The 24414-nt window shown below is 36.5% G+C and overlaps 1 protein-coding gene across 1 annotated transcript in view; it reads left to right on the plus strand.

Annotated features, from left to right (window-relative positions):
* Lis-1 (LisH and WD40 domain-containing Lis-1) overlaps positions 1-24414 on the plus strand; it is a 185869-nt gene that overhangs the window by 108517 nt on the left and 52938 nt on the right. The window contains 1 exon segment of the mRNA XM_081770535.1: positions 6859-7017. Coding sequence (XP_081626661.1) covers positions 6980-7017 — 38 coding nt within the window. The 5' untranslated portion in view covers positions 6859-6979.

The raw sequence follows: 24414 nt of genomic DNA on the forward strand, positions 1-24414 counted from the left end.
CGATTTTCAAGAAATCGTATAGTTATTTTTCAGACGTTTGTAATCCAGTCCCTAGTTGGCTTAAGGTTAGTGTAAAGAGACAAATTTTGCCGATAGATGTCACTACAGTTTTCGTATTTCTCCCATGTATTTTTTACCTTTCACGAAAATTTACAATTTCTTTTATAAATTTCAACCTAGAGACCTCAAAATTTTAGAGAAGGAACTTCATAACCTATTAAAGGGAACAGTCCGTGTCGATTTTTTATTTAGAATTTTCTTCATTGTTGAAACAGTTCCATTATTAAAGGTTTGGATATCCATTTCATCAATCAAGCCATTTCAACAATGAAGAAAATTCTAAATAAAAAATCGGCACGGGTTATTGCCTTCGATAGATTATTAAGTTCCTTTTCTAAAAATTTGAAGTCTGTAGGTTGAAATTTATAAGAGAAATCGTGAATTTTCGTAAAGACAAAAAATACATGGGAGAGATAGGAAGACTGTAGTGCCATCTATCAGCAAAACTTGTCCCTTTAAACCAACTTTAAACACTGGAACAACAAGCAGAATACACAGAATAGATGAGAGATGACAATTGTACAAATAGAATCTTATAGGAACTTCTCAGGGAACATTTTAGTGGGCTTTTCGTGTGTGTTGTGTCTTGTCTGCATAGTTTCTTATTGATCGAGTGGGAGTTCAGTTTTTGTATATATAAAAAGTTGAATTCTTTAATTTTTCAGCCTCCCCTAAGACGGCGCTTCGTGCAGTTCGTCTAATTGCTGGCCTAATTGGTATGCTCTGAAACTTTGTTCTGTATCCTCTAGATCCTTTGTATCCCGCTTCTTGTTTCAAACGTCTACGTCAGTTGGGAACTGGCTTAAAGGCGACTGAAAATAACTACCCAGTTTGTTGAAAATAGCCCTATGACATCAGTCTTACATTCTGAAAGGGGCTCGGTGTGTAAATTCAATAGAAGACAGTGTGATAATTTTGGAAAAATAGCAGTTTTAATAGTTACAAAGTAGTATTAAATGAGTTAAAAGTTGTTTTGAAGATTCACATAATGTAGAAGTTCAAGTGCTTGATGATTCTAAGTAGAGTATACACTGCTTGGCGTACTTCCTAAATTTGCTATAAATTAAAAAGGTTAGGGAAGACCTTGGCCTCAAGATAGGTACATTTCAATAGTAATTAAATAATTAATGCCACAATTTGTCCCTACAGATCAAAATTGCAAAATTGTTCTTTGTATAAGAGTTCGACAAATGTATAAATGAAAAAAATGAAATTGTTCACTTTTAAGTCCCATGGTTATGCCGATAGCTAAAGGAGAATGTAGATAGGAACTATGTTATTGTATAGCGATATAGGAACCAATTGGTATTTTCTCTGATAATCTTCAGTGCATTAATCGATTTTACTCAATGAATTTCTCTGTAGGTGGAAACTCCATGATATACAGAGAGTGAAATGTAAGTTAACACTGTGTTGTCCAAGCACAATTGGAGTTATACAGCCCATGTGGTTTGAGTGGCTAATCCCAAATTCAAAAGTTACAGAAAGTATGACTGTTCAGGGAGTGGGACTGGGTAGCGTAGTAGTTAACGCATCTTCACGGTAAACCGGAGGAGACGCGGGTTCGATTCTCGGTTCAGCCGTGTATTTTTTCACAGTTTGTATATCATTGAATTCGCACCTATAGAGGATTTGTTTTTTATTTTTTTTAAAAAAAAAAAAGTTGTATCCTCCGTTACAATATTTAATTCAATCGTCAGAAGTATTCTGTAATGTAGACACTGAATTATCCAATCGTAACAAAAGTTGATACAGCCCACGTGATCTTAGTGGCTGAGCACCAACAACAAGATTGGAAGAATATACCCAGGGTTCCCACCGACCTGGAAAAGCCTGGGAATTTTAAGTGCGGATTTTTACTTTCCAGAACCCATTTCTCTTTATAACTTAAACGGCTGTTTGATACGGGATATTTTATAAAATAAATTAATTTTGCAAACTTCCATATCTACACACACACACTACATACATTACATGAAATAGATGAGGAACTCCATGGTTGGGGAAAAATTGCTTTTTCTAACATCATATAGACCTGAAAAGCCTGGAAAAGTCAGGTAATTCATGTTCACCAAATAAATGGGAACTCTGTATGTGGATACTCAGAGAGTTGACTGGATATCGAAGTGCTAAACGCATCGGTACGGTAATTCAAAGCCCTGGATTCGATTTTCAGTCCAATCGTGCATTTTTCATTTTTCGTATATCTAGACTGCGCTGGAGAGACAGTACGAGTCAAAAAAACACAGGTTTTCAGGAGGCAATTTTTTAGTTTAGCTAGCTTAACCACTTGTCCTAACAGTACCAAGACGCGATTATTCAGCTTACGTTTAGAATTTACTTATACGAAGTTAACCGGAGGTGAAGTCCTCTCAAAAGCATGGAAATTCCATATAGAAAGTTCAATGTTAGCTTTTTCATATTTCTCCAATAATATAGGAAAGAAAAGTAAAATTATTACGAGAAACATGTGATGTTGTCTGTACAATGTAAAAACTTGTCGTATTCATATGGAAATAATTTATGTTCAACAAAGTGATAAGTAGCGAGAAAAGTGCTTTTATTTAATCCATAAACCACATTAAACTGTGCTGATTCTTTCGTTTTGTTCCTTTCTCTTTTATTGTGCGTTCATGCAATAACATTATGTTGAATGTCCCACTATAAAGTGAGCGCTTAAATCAATGTTGATGTTGGGAGCTTCTCTTCTGTTTATTGAGCATTGATTTTTACGTTGCTTTGTCTCGGTTGTGAATCTTAAGATGAGTTTCTCACGCGCACGTTGTATGTTGGAACTTTTCGTATTTTTAGTGACTCATTCTCTTCTCCAGAAGAGCACACAGGCTTTTACAGTGTTAATAATACATTATGCATCAGTTGACGCTTTTCACAGTTTCGCGTCACGAAAGACCGCTTTGCAGTGTCGAGTTGGAATCACTGTTTCCTCCGCCACTCCCCAACAACTTCTTGGCATTCATTCGTTGCTGTCAGAGAGAATCGAGAATGCAGTCTTCCATGCACGGCTCAACTTCTGCATGCACCCAACAAAAAGATGAATAACTGTTATTTACAGGTGTTGCCAAAACTACCGATGGAAAGAATTTCATTATGTTTATGTATGTGTGAACCATCAAAAAGAGATGCTATAATAATTCATGAGTTGTTTCCTTTTTATTACGTATTTATTTACGTAATTGAATAATCAGAATACACGGTAGTCATTTTGAGCTGGGAGCGGTGCCGTGGTCCTGCAATCCAACTTCGCGTAGAAGCAAGATAGTATTGAGAGGAGTGGACATTATGAGTTTTGCATCCAGTTTCTTATTTTTTATTGGTTTTAAGACTCTAGCCTGAGTCATGGTTCGAAGTTCATGGACTGTCGTTCATAACCTTGATTCTGCACAACCATATAAAACAGAAAATTTAAAGTCAAATGATAGTTATTTGGAATATTGGTTATCATGTATCAGTTTAAGTGTCGAATGGTAGTCATACAAAATCGTTGACAGAAGCACTAAAGGGTACCCGTCATCATAGATATTCTGTCATTATTTGCGTGTGTCACTTGCCGCAGCTGAGAGGCTTCCATGCTTTACGGTCTTCCGCTAACCTCTTCCTCTTCACATACGATTTTTTCTGTTTTGATATCGTCCATTAATTGTGGCCTCCACCCCCTCCCTCTTTTTTCTGTTACCATACTCTCTAGCACGTCCGTCATGATACAGTTCCTTCTTAGCAATGTCCCAACCAGTTTCTTTTCCTCTTCTTAATATCTAAAATTGTTCTTTTCTTCCCCCGCCATTTCTAACACCCTCCCATTCGTTTTCCGCTCGACTCAACTAATTCTCTCCATTCTTAGCAGGCAGCAAATTCTATTGAACGTGTTAGTTTCTTTCAAGAGTAGTTTTCCATCAAGCGATGTTGCTGAATTCTCGGATATAGGAGTAGCCTAGTCTCTTTCTTATCATAGATATTTAATTGAATGATAATCGGGCGAACTGGTTGGCCACTTCAGTGATTACACGGAACAACCGAATTAATACGCGTTTAGGTTAAATGTTTTGTGTGTATTAGTGTGGGGTATTACATTGTTGAAATGAGCGTATTCACTGCCGATTGAGCATATGTGGTCTCTGTTCCGGGGGCGCGTTGCTACAAAGTTACGACAATGAAAAAAAAAAAAAAAAAAAACTAAAGTTCGAAATAAATGAAATGAAATGTCTAGTTCACCGTCCCACAATCATATCCTTGCGTCTAAACGGACGATTAATGACTGTAGATGAATATGAAAAAAACTGGTTTATGAAAGAAAACGGGAGAATCCCGAGAAAATTCACGAATATTGTGTACTATGCTGTTCACGACACTTACATGGGTGGGATCGAACCAGAAACCTCTCACTAGAGGTGGGATGCTTTACCACTAAGCCACCGTGCCCCCGACATTAAATTTGAAACTATCAAACGTACGGTATGCTCTAAAATAACTGGAGAGCTTGAATAAAGTCTTTATTAAATAAATTTGAAGGGATTGAAATAGGCCATAAAATCTGCTTCACGTGCTACATCCATTTTCTTCTTTCTGACAATGAAATTTAGAGTGGATATATATTTCACTTTTTAAATCGTATAGTAGTCTCGCGCAAAACATTCGTACTTCCACCAAAAGGAATTCTGCCTTAAGTGAAATTGTACCAGTACTTCTCTTTCCTACCCCTAAAATTAGCCCGCTTCTTATCATTTGTCACATAATAACAGAACTTTAGCTGTTAGTGATATAGTTCTCAACTCTGTTGAAAAATGAAATGGGATCTTTCAGTTTTCTGTCCCATCTTTTTGTCGTTCAATACTGTTTCTATAAATTATCATCAAAGATCGCCATCAGGCGACCTTATGAGTGCGACTATTACAGTCCAACTGGTCATTTTCTGGAGATTGTATGAAGGAGATCATGCGAAGCTCCTGGCTCTTAAAAATGAAATTACACAGACATTGAAAGTCAGGGAAATTAAAATGAGTTAGGAAATGTTAAGGCCTAAGTGTTTCAAAATGTGCCTAAAGTCAGGGAGAGATAAAGGCTGAAGAAAACAAATTATCTTTAGAAATAAAGGAGCTTGAGGAGCACCGAAAGGTATTAATGTTTCAAGCTTTGAAAGATAAAGAACAATAAAAGTTCAAAAAGAAAAAAAAAAGAATAGGTTGGTTGATTTACATAATCAGAGAGAGAGAGAGAGAGAGACCAAATTATGATACATGTTTACTTGTTTATAAGTGTATTCGATATTGACTACGAAGATATCAACGAAATCGTTAGTGGATAGTTATTGTTTGGTACTAGCGTTTTATTATATTCCAAATACAGGAAGTTTGACTCCTAATAAATACGAGGAAGGATAAAAAACTAAGGTTACAAGGTCAATATTTCTGTGGTTTCATCTGTTATAGAGGAATGAGGAGTGTGCGGTAATTTTAATACATGGAGTTCGAAACTTTGCAGTTTCAGGCACGTGGCGCTAGTTGTTTGTATGTAAACACAAATGGCGACTCGTTTGAAAACTGGTCTCGCGAAGAAGTTCGCTCAGTCATTCGATTTCTATGGGCGAAACATGTAACTGCGGCTGAAATTCACTGACAACTGGTAGAGGTTTACGGAGGGACTGCAATGTCTCAACATGTCGCAGAATAGTGTGGAAAGTTTGCGGCTGGTAGAGAAAACGTCAGCGATGAGGATCTCAGAGGAACACCCCACTGTTAAAGCAGTTTTGCTGGGACATCATCGATCACCTTCCCTACAGCCCGGACCAGTTCCCGCACTTGATGTAGCACCTAAGAGGCCATCGCTTAGCTTCAGACAAAGAGGTGAAACACTTCGTGAACACGTAAGGACAGGTTTTTAGCAGGAGGGTATTTTCAAACTCATCCCACGATGCCTCCACCGATATGGAGATTGTCGAAAAATAACCTAATGTGTGTACTATCTGTTGGCTGTATTGGTTGTATGAAATTATATACATATCACTGCAGGCTTTAAACTTTACTTTCTTATCAGTTCTCGTATTTACAGTAAGAAAGTAAGCTAATACAGTATGTGAAGAAAAGGAGAATGACGGCTGTGAGAATGGTGAAGGTCGATTAAGATTTTTTTTTTTTCTAAACAAATAAATGATAGCATTTCCACTGTCCCGGGCCAGAGAGAATTTTTCACCAAGTCATGAAAATTCAGAGAAATCAATACCACAGTTTCATTGACAATCCTGTAAAATAACTATAACTAACTAACTAAATGAATTTGACAGTTTCTAAATCATTAGATAATATCGGGCGGCATGGATAAACTGGTACCATACTGCTTTCGAATTTGGAAGGTTCCGAGTTAAAGACAAATTCTAAGAAGTACCAATTGAATATAGACTTTGGCAAATTTCCCAAGGAAAATTCTGTTTCCTTGTTTCCAATGCTTAAAAAAAATAGCTATCTAAAACTGTGATTTATAAAACTATCAAACCCAAATATTTTCTGTGGAATTATTTTTATGTGATTCTTCGGAATTAGTTTTATTATATATATGTTTAGTATGTCGAATTCCTTCTAAAAGTTGAAAACCACTCCCACATGTAGATAACGTACAGTATATTGAAAAAGTTTAAATGCTGGTGTAAATAATTTGTCTTGTAAGAAAACTTGTATATTAAACATGTTCATTTCTTTTATATATTTGTATCTATTAAATTCAGATGTTGTTAATATTAAAAATAAAATATTTGGATGAAAATCCATGAATGATGTTTTTGTGTTTCAGGTGATGGAGCACTAAATTCTCTTGGTGGCTCACCAATCCCCCCGACTCGACCCGACCGAACGACCGGCCACTCGCTGACCTTTTTCTTGGGACGCCGCCACCAACTTCCACAGATCGGATCATGAAAATGGTGTTGTCTCAGCGTCAGCGGGAGGAGTTGTAAGTTCTTTTGAATTATAATCATTACTTCCAAATAGGTCATGATCTTTCATTGTGTTTCAGTTTTTAATGAAATAACAATAAAGGGAGGCTCGTAACAATAAAAGCAAGAAAGCTGAGAAGATACAAGTTAATCCAAGAAAATTTACAGAATAAGCCAACATATTTTAATATTTAAAAGAAAAAAAAATCCATCCTCAGGACAAGAAAGTAAAAAAATAACCATAGTTACATAGGAATAAGTAGTTGCAAAATCAACACTAGAACACCACTTCTGAATGTAACAAGAGATCTTGAACCGCTTCAGGCTTTCAAAATATAAACTCACGTGAGACGGAAATTTCTCATAATAAACCGTTGAATAACCAATACAGATCAAATAATTAGTTACAAGCGTTTTTGTATGGTAGCAGAAATAAAAACTTAACATTAACGCAGGTAAGCTCAAATAGACGACGTCCATAAATTGACCGATCGTCTGAGTGACAGTTGAATATCGTAGATTTGGTGATTGTAGTTTTGGTCCTTTTATCTGTGGAAAAAAATAAATATAGTTTCTTCCGTCGATCACTTTATTTTTCACTTTGTTTGTTGTTTTTATGTTATCTGATGACTTGACTTATTTTTAATGTATCAGCTGGTTATAGTGCGTGTTATTTGGGAAATTCGATAAGACTAGGTTTATTATTATTTGGTGAGGTTTTGATGATAGGTGGGTATAGTCTTGGAGGTAAACCATATTTTCAAATATCTCGGTGCAAGGATATCATCAGCAAACATTGCTATGGATACCTTGCTTGGAACTATTTCCGAGCTGGGTTGACCAGGTGATGGCCCACCAGTCCTCCTGATCGAACAACCGGCCATCCAGTACTGTATAGATAATTACGGTTTCTCTGCATTGAAGACAACTGAATTCAAACTTTTGAACTCATTGAGAAGTTTATTGACGGAGGAATATACTGGTTGTGTAAGCCCATTTTTACAGGCAAGTGTATACAGTTCTCAACAAACTCATTAATTACTCGTGCTCTACACATGGACATTACACTCCAATTCAACAAATGAGAGTGTGTATAGTGCAGTGTTGTCAATTAGTAGCTATTTACTCATTCAGTAGTCTGTTCCATGGAATGGTTGTGAAGGACGAAATGCAAACTTATCGTATCCCAATTTCGGATAATTTCTACGAAAATTACTCCTGGTAACTTATGTGCTTTGTCTGACTTGTTTCTGAATAATGGCCAAAGGTTATTACAGTTTATTTGAAGACTCGCGCAAAATCTCGAATTCTGAATTATCTGAACAGTACAAGCAGCTTGTGTGAGCGGGCGTTATCATGGATCAGAATTCCAGAGCGTAGTATTCCTCTTCTCCGATTTTGAATGGCACGTCGCAGATAATTCAATATTTGGCAATGGATGGCACATCTGCTGTAATTATTCGTCCTGGTTCCAAGAATTCCACAAGAATCACATTATTTTTGGTCCCAAAACACAGTTGCCAATTCTTTGCGAAGTGCTGTATTCGTTTGAATTTCGTTGTTTTAGGAGGATCAGAGTGCCGTCATTGCATTGACTACTGCTTCCACTCTCCAGTATTTCATCCCCATCACTGCATGAAAAAAGCAATTATTTACATCCTCCCTTAAGCGGACCAAAAAACTATGTGCAGCTGTCATTCCTTGCTCTTTGTGAGCGTATGTCAGCATTTTTGACATCCACCTCGCACACAGTTTATGATAACCCGGATTGTTAGTTACAATTTGATGCACTGTTTTGAAAGACACTTCTAGAAATTCTTGCGAGTTCGGTTATCGTAAACGGGAGATTGAATCACAGTTTCTCGTTAACGCGTTCCACCAGATTGTCCATCTGAATACAAGTCCTTCCGCTACACTTATCGTCAGGAACGTTCTCGAAACTCAGCACCATTGCCTGACCTTCCCTTCACTCATTACTATCGGTTCGTACATGATTCCCGATGGATGTGAACTGCATTCTGTCCTGTGCGTTTAGAGATCGTATGACAGATCTCACTTTACATTTGACGGGATTTTGTATTACGACAGCCATTTCACCTTACTGCTACTCGCAGGTAGGCAGCTCGACTCGAACGATTTTACTCTATTACAAGCACAGAATACTAGGACATGGTCTTCCGCATGCTCAACTTCATCAGTGATGCCAGCCCCGCATAAAATTTTATCGTCCTTTTTTTCACATACCGTAAATGTAATAATGTAATAATAATTCAGACGAGTACGTTATTCTGTTTTCATTCATATAGCAATATTTCTCTTTTGATGTGGATTTCATTTTCCGTGAATGTTTGAGAGTTCTAAGGTAAAAGAATGGCTATCTGTTTGATTTGGCTACACAGTAGAGACCTGCACCGGCCGGGCTTGAGCGGGCCGACTCTATTATTTCTTTGGGCCGGGCCGGGCTTGGGCGGGCCGACACTGATTTCTCTTCAGGTCGGGCCGGGCTGGGGCCGACGATAATTAGAATAAAGTCAAACGTTGAAGAAGTGTGCCCGTGAAAAATGTTACAAAATGAAACTTCGAAAATTTATCGGGCCCGGGCCGGGCTTGGGCCAAGAATTTAAAAAAAAAACTTGCCGGGCCTATGTACATTCGGGCTGGATTGGGCTCGGGCCGAAACATTCGGCCCGTGCAGGTCTCTACCACACAGGTATTTCTAGTTCATTCAATAATGTTGCTTTACATCTTGCTAGTAAGCAGCAATAGACATGTAATTCGTGATCCTCCGTTGTTGTTATTGCCATAAGAAGCCGTGGTAGCTCTTAAGATCTTAAGTTTATAGCCATGGTAAACATTCCTTGTTTCAAATGGTTGACAATGGAGGGAAAGGACGTGCCGAGCTCAATTCCCGTGAGAGGCTGTCTACAAGAAGTTCAACTCTTGACATTTGAGTCACTTGTTATCAGATTGGTAATACGTTGTAGTAGTTTAATTGTTGATAATGGAGATCCCGTGTACAGTTTATTGTGAGAAGATGTGTATTTGTATTTCAGAATTAGTGATTTTTTTTAGTAGTAGGAACTTTTTTTTTTAGGACTTATTTAAGCTGTTCGAAGATCAAAATGTGTGCATATTGCTAGAATCTTTCTATTATTAGTAGTAAATGTAGAGTACATACTTTAAAATTCCTGGCGCAATCGTCGTAGAATTGAGTATTGAATTTAGCTCTAGCGTTTTACGGCCGGATTTCCTGCGCAATCCAGTTCTTTCGCTGGGGACACATTAAGAAGAGTCCCTGATCAGAAGTCGAACTAGGTCGTCTTCGATTTCCGACTGCATATATTGTATTTTCTCACCGTAAGAAAGTACTTTTGTTGCAGTAAGATTTTGTGCAGTTTTATTTTAAACGAGATTGTAAAATTTCATACCAGCGTATTGCAAATGAAACAGGGTTATTTCAGTCTTTTTTCCTGAGATAGTAAAGACCCCTACATTATGTTTATAACACCATTCAGTATGAAAATTCTTGTTTACAATCTCTGGAACTTAGCTTGATATTTCTTCTATTCAGTAGATATGGTGAGTTAAGTAAAATATATTATTATTTCGTAAATTTACAACTTAGACAGGATGACCTTAGCAGATGCACTGTCGATTTTTCCAGCGTGATGTTCAGTGAATATATGTTCAAACATAGTATTATTATACTAGAGTTGATGATTTCAGGGGTAAAAGTGCAAGGGAACGCTGTTCCCCCACCTTTTCAGATCCACTTTTACCCCATATATAATCAGACCAAAAGAAAGAAATCTACAATAAAGACTTCGTTGTTTTTCATAAAAATAATAATCGTAAAATACAAGAGAAATATGTAGTTTCAGTGCCAAGTCAGTTCTGTTTTGTTCATCAAACTGAAGAAACTGTCACATTTACATTTGTTTCACAAGCTGACAACGCGGATTGGATTAAAATTGCTAGAAACTATGGTTGCAAGTATGGGATATAGAAATTGATGTACCACATTCTTGTTTTTCGAAGCAAATAAACGTATTTCGAAAATCGGATTTCACTGTCCTGAAAAACTTTCTCAGGTCACTGAGACAATAACACATTGTATACAAGTTCTCTCAACACTTTCTGTGGGGAGCAAAGATGCCCAACTTAGAGTATACTTAGATCCGAGGAAGTATACTCGAAACATATTTTAACATCTTCAAATTTTGTGTCGATTTCTATATAGCTCTCCCACCCAAGTTTTGACATTAAACAAACAGCATAATCTGTAAAACATGGCCTAATGTTTCACCTTTGTCTTACTTTATTTTCTCATCTACAATAGGTTCTAGCCCACGTATTTATCTTAGCTAGGCAGCGACACGAAGGCAACACAGGAAAGGTGGGGTGGCCAGTTCATTTCTCCTGTGAATGAAACTTGTATATCCAAGCTAGAAGTTAAAAGTATTTATCAGACTCGTTCTTTCTTACAAAGTATTACATAAAGTTTTTTCAGATAGTCCTCGTTCTTGATATTTCGTCATGTAAGCGTAGGAGTCGCAATTTGTTTGGGAATAGGGAAGACCGTGATAACACAAACAATTTAATTTAGAAATAGTTTAAAATGCTAAGTAGTTGTACAGAAAAATTTGTTGTATTTACTTATCGAGAATATGGAACACATTGTAATACCTCAAGTAATAATGTTCCACAGTCAGCCATTTCAAGTATCGAAAGAAATGTATTTGAAAAATATTTCGTAAGGACAAAAAAATCCAATATTGAACACCGATAAAGGAAATATTGATAGGGATTCGGATTATTATTATCAATCAACAAAATCAAAATAATAATAATAATAATATAATAAAACTTTTGGTTAGATTACACAATACGCTTTGAATTACATGAATTAAATTTTGAGGTGTACGTATGGTTACAAAAAATAGGAAAATAAGATTGACTTGGATACATTGTGCACACAGCGATTTAAACTAATGGTCTGTTGAGTGATTAAGAGAACCTGTCGGAAAGAAAACCTAAAACGCCAATAATTTAAAAAAAAAAAAAGCTTATTAGTAGGCCTAAATTAACTTTGTGCACTAACGTGAGAGCTGTTGTTATATAGTAAAATAATTAGAGCAATTTATATAACATTTGGAAAAACATATGACCATAAGTATCGATCAAATTTACATAGTATTTATCAGTTACGATTGTTGAGAGAGAGAGAACTCCCCCCACCCCAGACACACTCAGAGACAGTTAAGATGATGCCGTGGAAAAGGACTTCAGACAATCTTGTGCCCCCTTGAGAATGAGTCTCCGAATGTCATACTGGAAATATTAAGAGGAAAAATCTACTCTGAGATGAGCACTTTAAGAAATGTATTAAAAGAAAAGGGATTTAAGTGCACCCTTAACGAGTTAAGAGTAGTGAAATAGATATATATAACATATGATGATGCGGCATCATTACATACGTTTTACATTATCGTATACGTCATTTTATATTTCTTTGACAAGAGACTATTTTTCATTTCCTATAGGGTAAGATCTTCACTATTCTCTCTTACTATTAATAATAATAATAATATTCAGAACAACATTGGATATTTTTACAAGATCTTTCATGTAATGTAGACCCTACAATGTTTGATAGTTATGATGATGTAAACTATGCCATCCATTTGTGACACATAAGGAAAAAAACCTGGAAATGTTTTTTGTTCCTTTAATAGCGTATTATAAACACTTTCTAGCTCTCTCTTTAGTTCTTGGATGGTTGATTTTTGGTATTTAGCACTCCTTTTCAGCACAAACACTGTATAAAGCTTCGAGTATGAGTTTTCGAAATGGAGACTAGGTGTTGTGGTAGGGTGGAAAGAGGGTTCACGTAAAAATAATCGAAATGACCAATGTTGGTGTCTAGTCTATAGTTTTCGGGGTCGCTGAGATTAATAGTGACAGTCGCGTTGTCGTTTAAATCAAAATTTATCCCCCACCGGCATGGGGTGTGCGTGGAAAGGGATTTTCATTTCACTTTCATTGTAATGCGTATCCTAAGGGGGAAGGGGTTCAAATACTTCCCATGAACCTTTTTTCCCTGTTGCGGGAAAGGGTGACTTATAACTCACGAAGGAAAGGTTTCACATGCCTATTAAGCAATTCAAGGTCTACCTTTAATGCTAAATTTTAGCAAGGTTTGATGAGCTCTGTAGCCCGCGTATGATATGCACTGTCGTTGTTCTTGATTTTATTTTACAAAATTGAAATTCGGAAGAAGAAGAAATAATGGAAAGCGAGAACATAATAGGAAAGATCTTTAAAAGGAAAGAGAAATACAAAGAAACTTCACTCACTATTCCTTACAATTAATTTCAGTGATACTCTTTTTAAAATATTCGTTTGTTTATTATATGTCTCTATTCTCAACTATTGAACAGCTGGTTATAACAGAATGTTGAAAGATAGAAAAAAAATCTTTTGTAGTACTTTAATCAGGGAAAATAGCTTATTCCCTCACATAACTGTATTTCTCTTTTAATGTCGACGATTGACCTTTAAATCGTAAACGAACATGTAGATTTGCTATTCTTTTGTTCCATTGAACAGTATCCCAGTTATTTCAAGTTCTGCGTGATTTAACGTGCTTGGACAATGAAGGAAAGCATCATTGTGGATATTGGCGCTGATAACAACCTGGAAACAAAAACTCCAAATTATCGTACTTTCTGGTTAGACTGGTCAGATGTTCGTTGAACCAGTATGGAAGGAATGTCTAGGTATCAAACGTCAGAATCTAGAGATTTTTATCATAAGTTTGTATCATTGGTCAGGAGATCGTGGGATTCTTTGTAATTTCTGAAAGTGTCTCCCACGCAAAGGTGACCTTGATTAAAAAAGTCATTGTTCTCCATTGTTTACTTTTTTTCTTAATGACATGACCCGCCAGAAGTTGAGTTCACATTGTGTGCATTTTCCCTCGTCCTACAGCCGTTCATGGACAGAGGTTAAGTTGCCGGGACAGAAAAAGCGAAATGCTTCGCTCCCTGCAGCTCACTTATAAACAATTGGCAATAGTTAGGTATTGAATTTCAAAGAATTTCACCTATTTGGTACTGGAAGAAATCAGTCTTTCTCATTTCCCAAATGTGTAAAAAGTTTATATACCTCGTTGGAATATATAAGGAAGACAGCAAATTTCGTTCTACTGCGTGGACTTCTGAACAATTTTAGATTTCATAATGTACAAATTTGTAGATGCCAAAGCATCCGAGTGGTAGTCCTAATACGCATACGTTTCAGGAATTATTTTCCGCTTTCATCAGATCGAAGAGTTCATTATTGATTACTTCTTTTAAACCGTAGGTAGGCTTATATTTCAGTTTGGTAACTCACGTAATATTCTTAAGATACGTATTTCAAACCCATGCTTTTAAATAAACTTGTTTCTTTAATCTAAAAACAATGAAAAAGGGTTAATGAAGACTCACTTTCAAATTTCCATTTATACTACATTTGAGTTTGTCTCATAACCATTGTCTGTAATGGAGGTGAACAAAACTGATTTGTTTTATATCTGTCCCCAAAAACCTTAACGTTTATCAATGCTGATTATAAAAGCCAAACCTCTCAGCCTGTCAGTCACGCTTCTAATAGTTCACAGGCTAACAGTTGTCGCTTACTGCGCTGGCTCCTACCTAACACCAATAGATTATCTTGCATACAATTTCTAAGAAACGAACGGAAGGTTCCAAGGAAGCAACTAACATTCTGAAAAGTAATTGTTTTCTTGCACTCAGTGTTGGGATGTTTTTAAGAGACCTTAATATTTTACAAATGAGCGCATTATTTGATATGCATCTTGTGTGATTACAAAGTAATTTCAAATTTCATTTAGTATTGTCAAAATTAATTTTAATTGTAACGATTGGCAAGGAATTAACATGTCATAAAACTATTATATAGATTTCCAAGCTATGGGTATACAGGAGAGAAACCGTAAGACACAGGCCTCTTTCGGTGTTGATAAATGCAAAAAGGAGGCAATAGAACCTATTCGTGCGACACTGAGCTCTATTTAACCCAGAACAAGTGGACGTTAATATGAGTAATAGAGAACGGAATTCCTAGTGAAGAACGCTGAAACAAATGATTCATTATCCAGGCACCTCAAAGTGACTGCTATTTCATTACTCATGTAACTTCTATTTACTCTGCCCTTAATTGTTTTGTTCTGGCACCTATTGACGTCGTCGAAGACTTCTTGCACTTGAGTGGCATGATTTGTGCAAATCTAGACGTGGAGAAATTGCGGGTTATATGTGATCAGATTGGAAGTGATCCAGTGCTGAGATGATATTTTACGCCGCGAGTTTACCTTAAGGCAGCGTTTCCCAACCGGTGCGCCGCCAATGGTCCGCCGCTTTGCCGCGAAGATATCGAAATGAAATTATTAATTCATGGCACTCAAATTGCAAAACATAGCGGAAAAAGTATATTTGTATTTCACATTACTATGAACCTCTACTATGAATCTACAATTTTAATTTTCATACTCGGTTACATCTCTGTATATTTTTATTGTTGAAAACTGTATTTATTATCATTGTTATGACCATTATTGATTTTTTATTGTTGCAGACTGTTTCGTAATATCAGTCAATCTTTTCGACAAAGCAAACATACATACAAATTACCGACATTTGTGTTTTAAAAGTAAAAGGGATTTGTTTGTTCGTTCGTTATTTAGTGATCTTCCTTCTTAGTGAAAGATTGGATACAGTTTTCGAAAAAGTTCGAAAAAGGAAATCTTGAGTCCTATATCTCATTGCAGTTGTTTTCTATTTTTAAATTAGAATGAAAAATAAGCATAATAATTTACTGAAAACCAGTCATCGAGCTTTCTTCTCTCTGAGGAGATCCGTAATCACAAAAATAAATTACCACGGTATATTTACAAATATTAATAATAATATCTACATGAGTGTGCCACAAGTTGAAAAAGGTTGGGAAACGCTGGCTTAAGGAATCCACAAGTTGATTACTGCAGTAGAAACAGTATCTTACCTGCTGTTAATCTTACATTTAGTTATTTTGTTGCACAAATAAATTGTCTTGATCACTAAACGTAATTATCTGCGGATATTCAACTCAAAAGCAACCACAGTAAATATACGAAAGTTTCCAATCATCCAGAAATCATTGTCTTTTTATGAAAAAAAAAGTAATTTGCATTGTTCGATTGTTTCTTAAGAGCTTCAGCAGCTGATACAAACATTACACAGCAGTGCTTCTTCGTGGTTGAATGTTAACATTCTGACTTCGATGGGAGGACTGAGTCCGATTCCCGGTGTGAACTCACTTGTATCGAATCCCGCCTTAAGCTGTAGGTTCATGTTAGTGCTGAAACGGAAAGCATCTATTAATATCACATTAAATTGTTAAATCACTTAAAATGGCATTTTTTTCCCTAATAATATTATTTATGATACAAGCCTGTGCTTGCTTTCTAGAAATGATCTGGGAAAGCTGCCTTCCAAAGAATAAAAGAAATCGACTAGTATTGCGGTTATGATGATTTCAGAAAATTATCCTCTGAAAGGAGGTATTCAATGCACAGGAAGATGAAAGTAGTGCTGCGAAAATTATGGAAATCCACGTCTAGCATGATCAGAGATATGCCGGTGGTGAATTTCTCCTGAGTTATTCCTTGAAATTGACTGGATACAAAAATGTCAACTACCGAGCGAGTCGATTGAGAACCATCAGTGGCAGATGTCTCAGTGGTAGAACGCTTACCTTTGGTGCGTGGGGTCTGGTTCGATCCCCGGCTAAGTAAGTTTGTGGTGGACAGCATCGTGTCCTGGATTTTTTTTTTGCGGGGGGGATACTCCCGTTTCCTTTGACTTTCTCTGCCATTAATTCTTCCATCATCATCATTCACTTGCCTTAATCACCGTCTCTCGTAACCTAAAAATTCATAATCGTGGGATGTTAAAAACTGAAATATTTCGATTGAGAACCAGGGCCTGAGTTCGAGCCACTGTTGCCAGTGTAGTGGTTTTGCTACGAAATTAGCGGTTTTACATGTTTTTAGCGGGAAAATTTTCATTTAGTAGTTAGTGGGAAATTTATTAGGCTTCAAGAATTTTTCATGTGTCTTTTTCTTTTCCTGATCAAGTTCAGCCAGTCTTTTAAAAGGGGAGAATAATTCCAGTTTCTTTTAGGAGGCAGTTTTTCAAGAAGGAATGTACTTCGTCAGATTCCATATGGTTTAATAATAATGCTAGTGTAATCTAGTTATGCATTGAAGAGTTACAATAACGTCCACACAGTTCGTTACAACAATTTGCTAGTTCTCATTATTAGACCAGATAGTTGGCAGTAGGTCAAACTTCCGGGACCTTTTTAACAGATTGCCTTGGCTGCCAGCTGAAAATACATTTAGATTTGAAGAACATTCTGAGCAGTGCATTGGCTCCTCTCTACTGTTTAAAATAAAATGCCAAAAGAATCCATTGAAGAAAAATGTATATGTAACTTAGCAGTCAAGCAATTGAATACTCTTTTCCTTAGCTTCTGTTGAAACTCGTAAAGCATTGGGTGCCCGCCCACAGAGTTAAAAGCAGTCATTTTCACAAGGATATACTAATACCTTGTTACTGTGAATGGGCTTTTTAACGAGGTGATGTTGCAAGTCCCCTCTCGTTGCAAGGAATTGCAGGTCAAGGTTCTGGGATGCATGTGATGTAAGAGTGATGTCATTGTGTGTATTGCCGCGTAAGTGACATTTGGAGACTGAGAATGGAGTTGACTGTGGCTATAAGTATATAAAAAAAAAAAAAAAAAAAAAAAAAAAAAAAAAAGTGGCTGGTCAAAATTTCGTTAATATTACGTAAATACTTTATTCGCGAGGATGTTTCAACGTAATTATTTGCAATAAACCAAGAGTTTGAAGGAACATACAGTAGTATCAATATATTTAATGATGTATTAATATGTTTAATACATTATCATCATTATTATAGGTATACTGTCATTACTAGCAGGACCTCGCCGCAAGGCTGAGAATGTTCCAGCTAACCTCCTCGTCTTGATTTAGCAATTCTATCTCCTTAATGTAGTCCATCAGTTGTCTCTTTCATCTCTATTTTTCCTTTCACTGTACCTTATATCACCCATCTAGATATAGTTCTTTAACCCTTTTTAAGTTCTGGCTTCTTTTTTTTTTAGGTAAATTATAGATTTTCAGTCAAGCAGCTACAGCATCATTCCTATTTATCCTAGGATCATGATTCGTACCTCATTCTATTTACAATAGGACAGCCCTTCAAACGGCACCATTCACATTTCCCTATCATGTCCCTGAGGCGGGAAATTTTGGGAGAAATCGGATTTTTATGATTTTTAATTTTAAGCTCCTTTGGACCCCCTGTGTTAACGCACAGATCTCAAAATCAACTGAAAAATAGTAAGGGTGTACTAAATGTATGTACAAAATTTCAAGCTTCTCTCTTGAATAGTAAGGACGGGAAAGATATAACAATGAACCCGTCAATGCCTCAGATGACTTCAAAAGACCTGGATGTAATATAAAGGTTTCCTGAGACATCCCTAATCATCCTAGGGTCATGGTTCGTACTTCAGTCTCTTCAGAATAGAACAGACTTTCTAACGGTACCATTCACATGTCTCCATCATATATCGGAGGCGGGAAAGTCGAGATAAAGGGAATATTTTTTTTTTTAATATTTTTAAAAATCTTTTTGCCCGCCTGGACGCCCTGTTTTAACGCAAAGATCGAAAACATACCTGAAAAATACTTAGGAGTGCAGGAAAATGTCAGTCTTCTAGGTGCAAAAGTAAGCACGCCAAAACAAATAATATCCCCGTAAAAATTTCCTGAGACATGCCTGGTTATCGTGGGATTATGGTTCACACATCATTCTCTTCAGAATAAAACAGACTTTCAAACGGTACCATTGATATGTCTAAATCATGTATCTGACGCAGGAAAATCGCAACAAAAGGAGTTTGTTGATTTTTTAAAAATACGTTTTGCACCTCTGGACCCCCCCCCCCCCCCGTTTTAACGCAGAGATCTGAAAAATACTAAGAGTTATTTTTCAGATCTCTGCGTTAAAATGGGGGGGTTCACCTGTGTGTGACATTTTGCACACACAGGTGAGAATGTGTGTGCAAAATTTCAATCTTTTAGGTACAAAAGTAAGACCCTCAAAAAATAATAAAAATAGACGTAAACAAAAAAAAAAAAAAAAAACTCTCGAACATTTCTGTATATGAAAGGAATTAAAACTGACCATTTTTTGTGAATAATACTGCATACATTTCTGTCTGTCACATGAAATACAGTCTTCCGCTGTGTTAAATGTAGGCGAAGGACAAGGATAGAAGTTGATAGGAAACATGATGAGGTTGCTTGTACCCTTGAAGCTTCTTCGGAATTTGCATTCGGCTAGCGTTTGGAAGTATTGAAGGCTCAACGTAATTCGCTTTCACACTAGAGAAAAAGCTGTATGCACTTGTATGAACTAGTTACTTTTATGTTTTTTTTTTTTTCTTTCTTTTAACGACATGAAGAAAAATGCATGCAATGTTTAGTAGACTAGAAATTTAGCCGTTAAAAAGATATGACTACATTAAAATTTAGTCAGGTTCTAGATTTTTTTTTTTTTTTTTTTTAAGAAAATACGTTGAACCATATTTAAGGTTTCTGATTTAGTAATAGAAGTGCCCACAGGCGTATTTTAGGGCGCAGATTGTGCTAGATTTAGTCTACAAATCGTTGCTAGGTTTTGTCACAATGAGCTTCGGCTTCCCCTACTGCAGTTTTCCTGGAGTGGTTCCCCTGTTTAATGAAATACGATTTCTAACATTTTACGAAAGAAAATGTTTCTGCATTGAATCAGATATATCGATACTCGCGAGCCCGAATGAGCCCCGATTTTTTAATTTTTTTTTATTTTTATTTTTTTTTTTTTTTAATATATACACTTCGCTATTTACTCGAGAGAATTTATGACCTATGAAATAATTTGAAGTATTATTTCTAATCGGTAGGAAAAATGGTACATTTAGGTAATTTATTTTTGAAAAAAAAATATTTTTGCATAACACTAAAAGAAGTTGCGGGATTTCCTCGTTGCTCTAATGGCTAGTGAATGCATCTTTGGTGACGTGCGTACGCACCTTTGGCGTGGGAGATCCGGGTTCCATTCCTCTGCGGGAGTTTATATGGTACGTATCCCACGTTAATCAGTAGGTTCACATCTCATATAACCTCGCTGCTGAACGGGACGTTAAACTCAAAATCAACTCATCTTTGGTGACGTGGTCCCGTGTTCGATTCTCGATGGGAGAGCATTGAAACATTTGAATGCATTGCGGTAGGTCGGAATCTACGTTAATGCGAAAAGAGCTGAAAGTCCACATCTCTTTTAACCTCGGTGCTAAAAAGAGATGCTAAAGAAAGAAAGAGAAACGAGAAAAGCATCCTCTGGTACTGTAAAATTGGTAATAGCGGTTTTAGTCATGGAAAAATGTAAGCTGTCGTAACAGAAAAAAATAACTTTTATTTGTTGTTGACCTTTGTGGTTTTATTTATTAACCTGTTTTGTGTGTGATAACACGTTACTTTCTTTGTGATAGTATTGGGGGTCACAATGACTCAATAATAGATAACTCACCTGGTGTGAAGGGTACCAAGTTTTATCGTGGCTACTTGAATTCATTGTAGACAACATGGTATCCATTGGTATTCCCACGCTTCTTCGGGTTTCTTCCATTCCATCAGTTTTTCTATCATCGTTCATTTTCAGATCTTTGGGACGTTAAACTTAGATTTATTTTTATAGTGTGTTAATAAATAATAGTTTAAATATGCAATTAAATATTCCTCCTAAATGTAAAGTTAGTATTATTTGCTTAAAAGATGAAGTTTTTTAATTATTAAATTATGCCCACACGCTATTTATATGAAAATATAGGTCGACGTTTAAAATAATCTCGATGCTAAAAAGGGACGATAAACCTGAAATCAGTCCATCAACCAACCTGTTATCTACTGCAACTACAGATGGTTCCTGTAACGCATTAAGTATTTCGTTGGGGTTGAGCCATCTGTTTAGTGGAGCTGTCTGATATACAGGGTAGCCCAAAAGTAGGCACACACCCCTGCATTGATCAAGTACAGTAGGAAGTCGAAAATCCGAACTAATTGAGACCACAGGTAGTTCGGATTTTCGAAAATGACCAAGAAGATGTCATTTAGGCTTAAATATACTGTACGATATGCTCTTTTATCGATACAGTGGTTATACAGTACATACAGTAATTGCAATACCGTACGTAAGACTATTTACACTTAATGTTTCTGAAGAACCTGCTCGTACATTAAATTACACTGTTCTTGTAACTCACACTTGAAACTTAACTTGTATAGGCCTAAGGGAAAATAAGAATAAAAATACGTATGACAAACAATTACATATGAATGAGCTTTTGTAAGAACACTGACTTCACACAACGCCGACGGACAACCCTATTAATTGTTTATAGCTAGCGCTAAGACAAAATTTAAAAAGTTTCTTTGTCATACATATTTTTATATTTCCTTAGGCCTATACAAGTTAAGTTTTAAGTGAGAGTTACAAGAACAGTGTAATTTAGTGTACGAGCAGGTTCTTCAGAAACATTGTGTAAATAGTCTTACGTACGGTATTGTAATTTCTGTATGTACTATGTAATCACTGTATCAACAAAAGAGCATATCGTACAGTATATTTAAGCCTAAATTACATTTTCTTGATCATTTCCGAAAATCCGAACTACCTGTGGTCCCAATTAGTTCCGATTTTCGACTTCCTACTATTATATATATAAAATATGAAAGTCACTGTTTGTGACTTAAACTCCTGAACCACCCGACCGATTTCAATTAAATTTGCAACGTAGATGAGGTTCGGGCCTGCCCGATGGTTTTTATCTTCACTTTGATGGTGCAACTTAGGGGAGGGATATATATTAGTGTCGAATCCATAATTTCTGGGTTCGCTGAGGTAAACAGTGACACTTCCGATGCAATTTAAATCCAAATTCAACTCTTTATGTCTAAAATGAGACTTCTTCCCGTACGAGAAACGGTATTCTGCTAGTTTTTATAAAGTAAAGTAACAAAGCAATGATTCAAGTAGAACGTTTTAAATTTCTCAAGTAGTTCAAAACAATAATATAACATACTTTTTGGAAATCCCAGGCGAGAGATGGTAACGTGTTCCCATTAAGTGATTGTGTATTAAATTAACGATAACTTACTGTGGCATTGGAAGGTACGACTTAAAATATTTGCGTATATCATTGTAGACACATAATTGTTCTGTGCTGAAAGAAGAAAAGCAGTTTGACTACTTAGCTAACTACGTGTTTATTGTAGACACTTCTTAGACTCATTTTTTCCTAAGCGTTGCTGTGATTCATAGGGAATACTGAACAAACAGAAAATGATGTATGCGTACCACGACTACGACATACTTTCGTTGTATTTGTAACACTATTGATGAGACTGTGGTTTCTATCTTGTGCCGAAATAAAACTTGTCTGAACGTTAGAAGCTAATGAAACTTTCAGAATGATTGATGAAGTCCACGTTTTATTTCTTCCCTCGTTGAGATTAATACACTGGTTTTAAATAGTGTTTGCTCATAATATATTAACAAGAAATGTATTACAGTAGCAACATCTAAGCAACATTATTTGTGGTGCTACTAAAACAAACTTGGTACAGATGTTACTTAATTGAATTTGTTCATTGCACTAGTTGTATTTAATCCAATATTCCTGCCATTTTAAGCCCACCAAAATAGTATTCGTGTCTAAGCGCCCAGCGCATGTGGTTCTGGGTTCGATCTGTGTATCGCCAGTGGGATGCACGGTGGCTCAGTGGTAGAGCGCTTATCTCTGGTGCGTGGGGTCCCTGGTTCGATCCCAGCCTCCGCCAAGTGAACTTTGTGGTGGACATCATGTCCGTGGGTTTTCTCGGGGTACTCCCGTTTCCTCCCATATTCTCATTCCACCAACTTTTCCATTATCACTCACTCACTTTATCATCGTCTTCCTTAGCCAAAAGGACATGAACATGGGATGTTAAACTGAAAGATTTTCATTTCATTTCTGTATCGCCAGTCTCAGATAAAATCCAAATAGTGCTATGGATTCCGCTTGAAGTAGAAACTCCGTCCCATGTAGTCTCGGCGACAAAAGGGACGTTATACCCCCGATGGTCGAAGTGCTATTTGCTCTGTAGTCCCTGAAGAACAACCCACTATAAAGAAATATGTGCCCTACTTGTCCACCGTCATTTTCAACGTCTTTCTCGAATATTCAAAAGATCAAGATCTGGGAAACATATCCATGTAGTAGTAGTATATGATTTGTTCAAATGAAATGGCTTGCCGTCTTTCATAAACCAAACAGGACGGCCGCAGATTACATTCATTACGTGTTGGTATAATCTTAATCACTCATCGTACAGAGGTTGAGTGATTAAAATTATAAATCCAAATAATTAATGTAGTAAAATTGAATGCTCTTCACCTGTAATAAATATAATATTAACAGTGAATTTTAATATTTTATGACTTAATAATTGAACTGGTATGGAGTAATCCTCATACCGGTCGAAGTTCAGTTAACACATGATTTGGATTTTTACAAAGGAAGTTCATTCCGTACCTGGTAGATTGCAAGAGGATACAGATATACCAAACATATGTTTCAGTACATTCTTCCTGCGAACTTTAATGGGCGTTTTCTTCTCATCTTTATTTGGTGGCACGTGAATGTAGGTTCTGTAGATGCACTGTTATGCTTCCAGAAATCATGAGAAGCCTCTTGTTAGTATCTGTAAGCTGTATTCTTGAAATAACGCAAGTAACGTAAGCAACTCGCTGTGTGTTTGTGTGCATCTAAACGTATGCAATACGGAGCGGAACTCGTTATGCAAATTGAAAGAACTCATTGAAGGTGTCACGATTCCTTTACAAAGCTAAAATTAGCTTCTTTTTGCATTCATTGCATTGGGTATTCTGAAATGATTTTCATTCTTTTTCCCCTTGGCTATTATAGCTTTCTTCGTTCAGTTCCTATCGATTGTGAATGACATACTAATGATTTGTGGCAATGGTACAGATCTGAATCCATCATCCGTATTGATTTCTAAGTGGCAACGTGGCGAATGAGATGTGAGTGCCCTCAGTAAGCACGACGGTGCAGATTTCTCGTTCTCCACTGCTGTAAACCAGCTGCTGGCGACGTCAAAGCACGTGAGTGAAAACAAGGTTGGTAGGCACTTCATCTGTGCATTGTTCTCACTGAGTTTTCTTATGGAACTGGCAACT

This window comes from Thermobia domestica, chromosome 9 (genome assembly GCF_964235325.1).
Source record: "Thermobia domestica chromosome 9, izTheDome1.hap1.1, whole genome shotgun sequence".
Classification (NCBI taxonomy): domain Eukaryota; kingdom Metazoa; phylum Arthropoda; class Insecta; order Zygentoma; family Lepismatidae; genus Thermobia; species Thermobia domestica.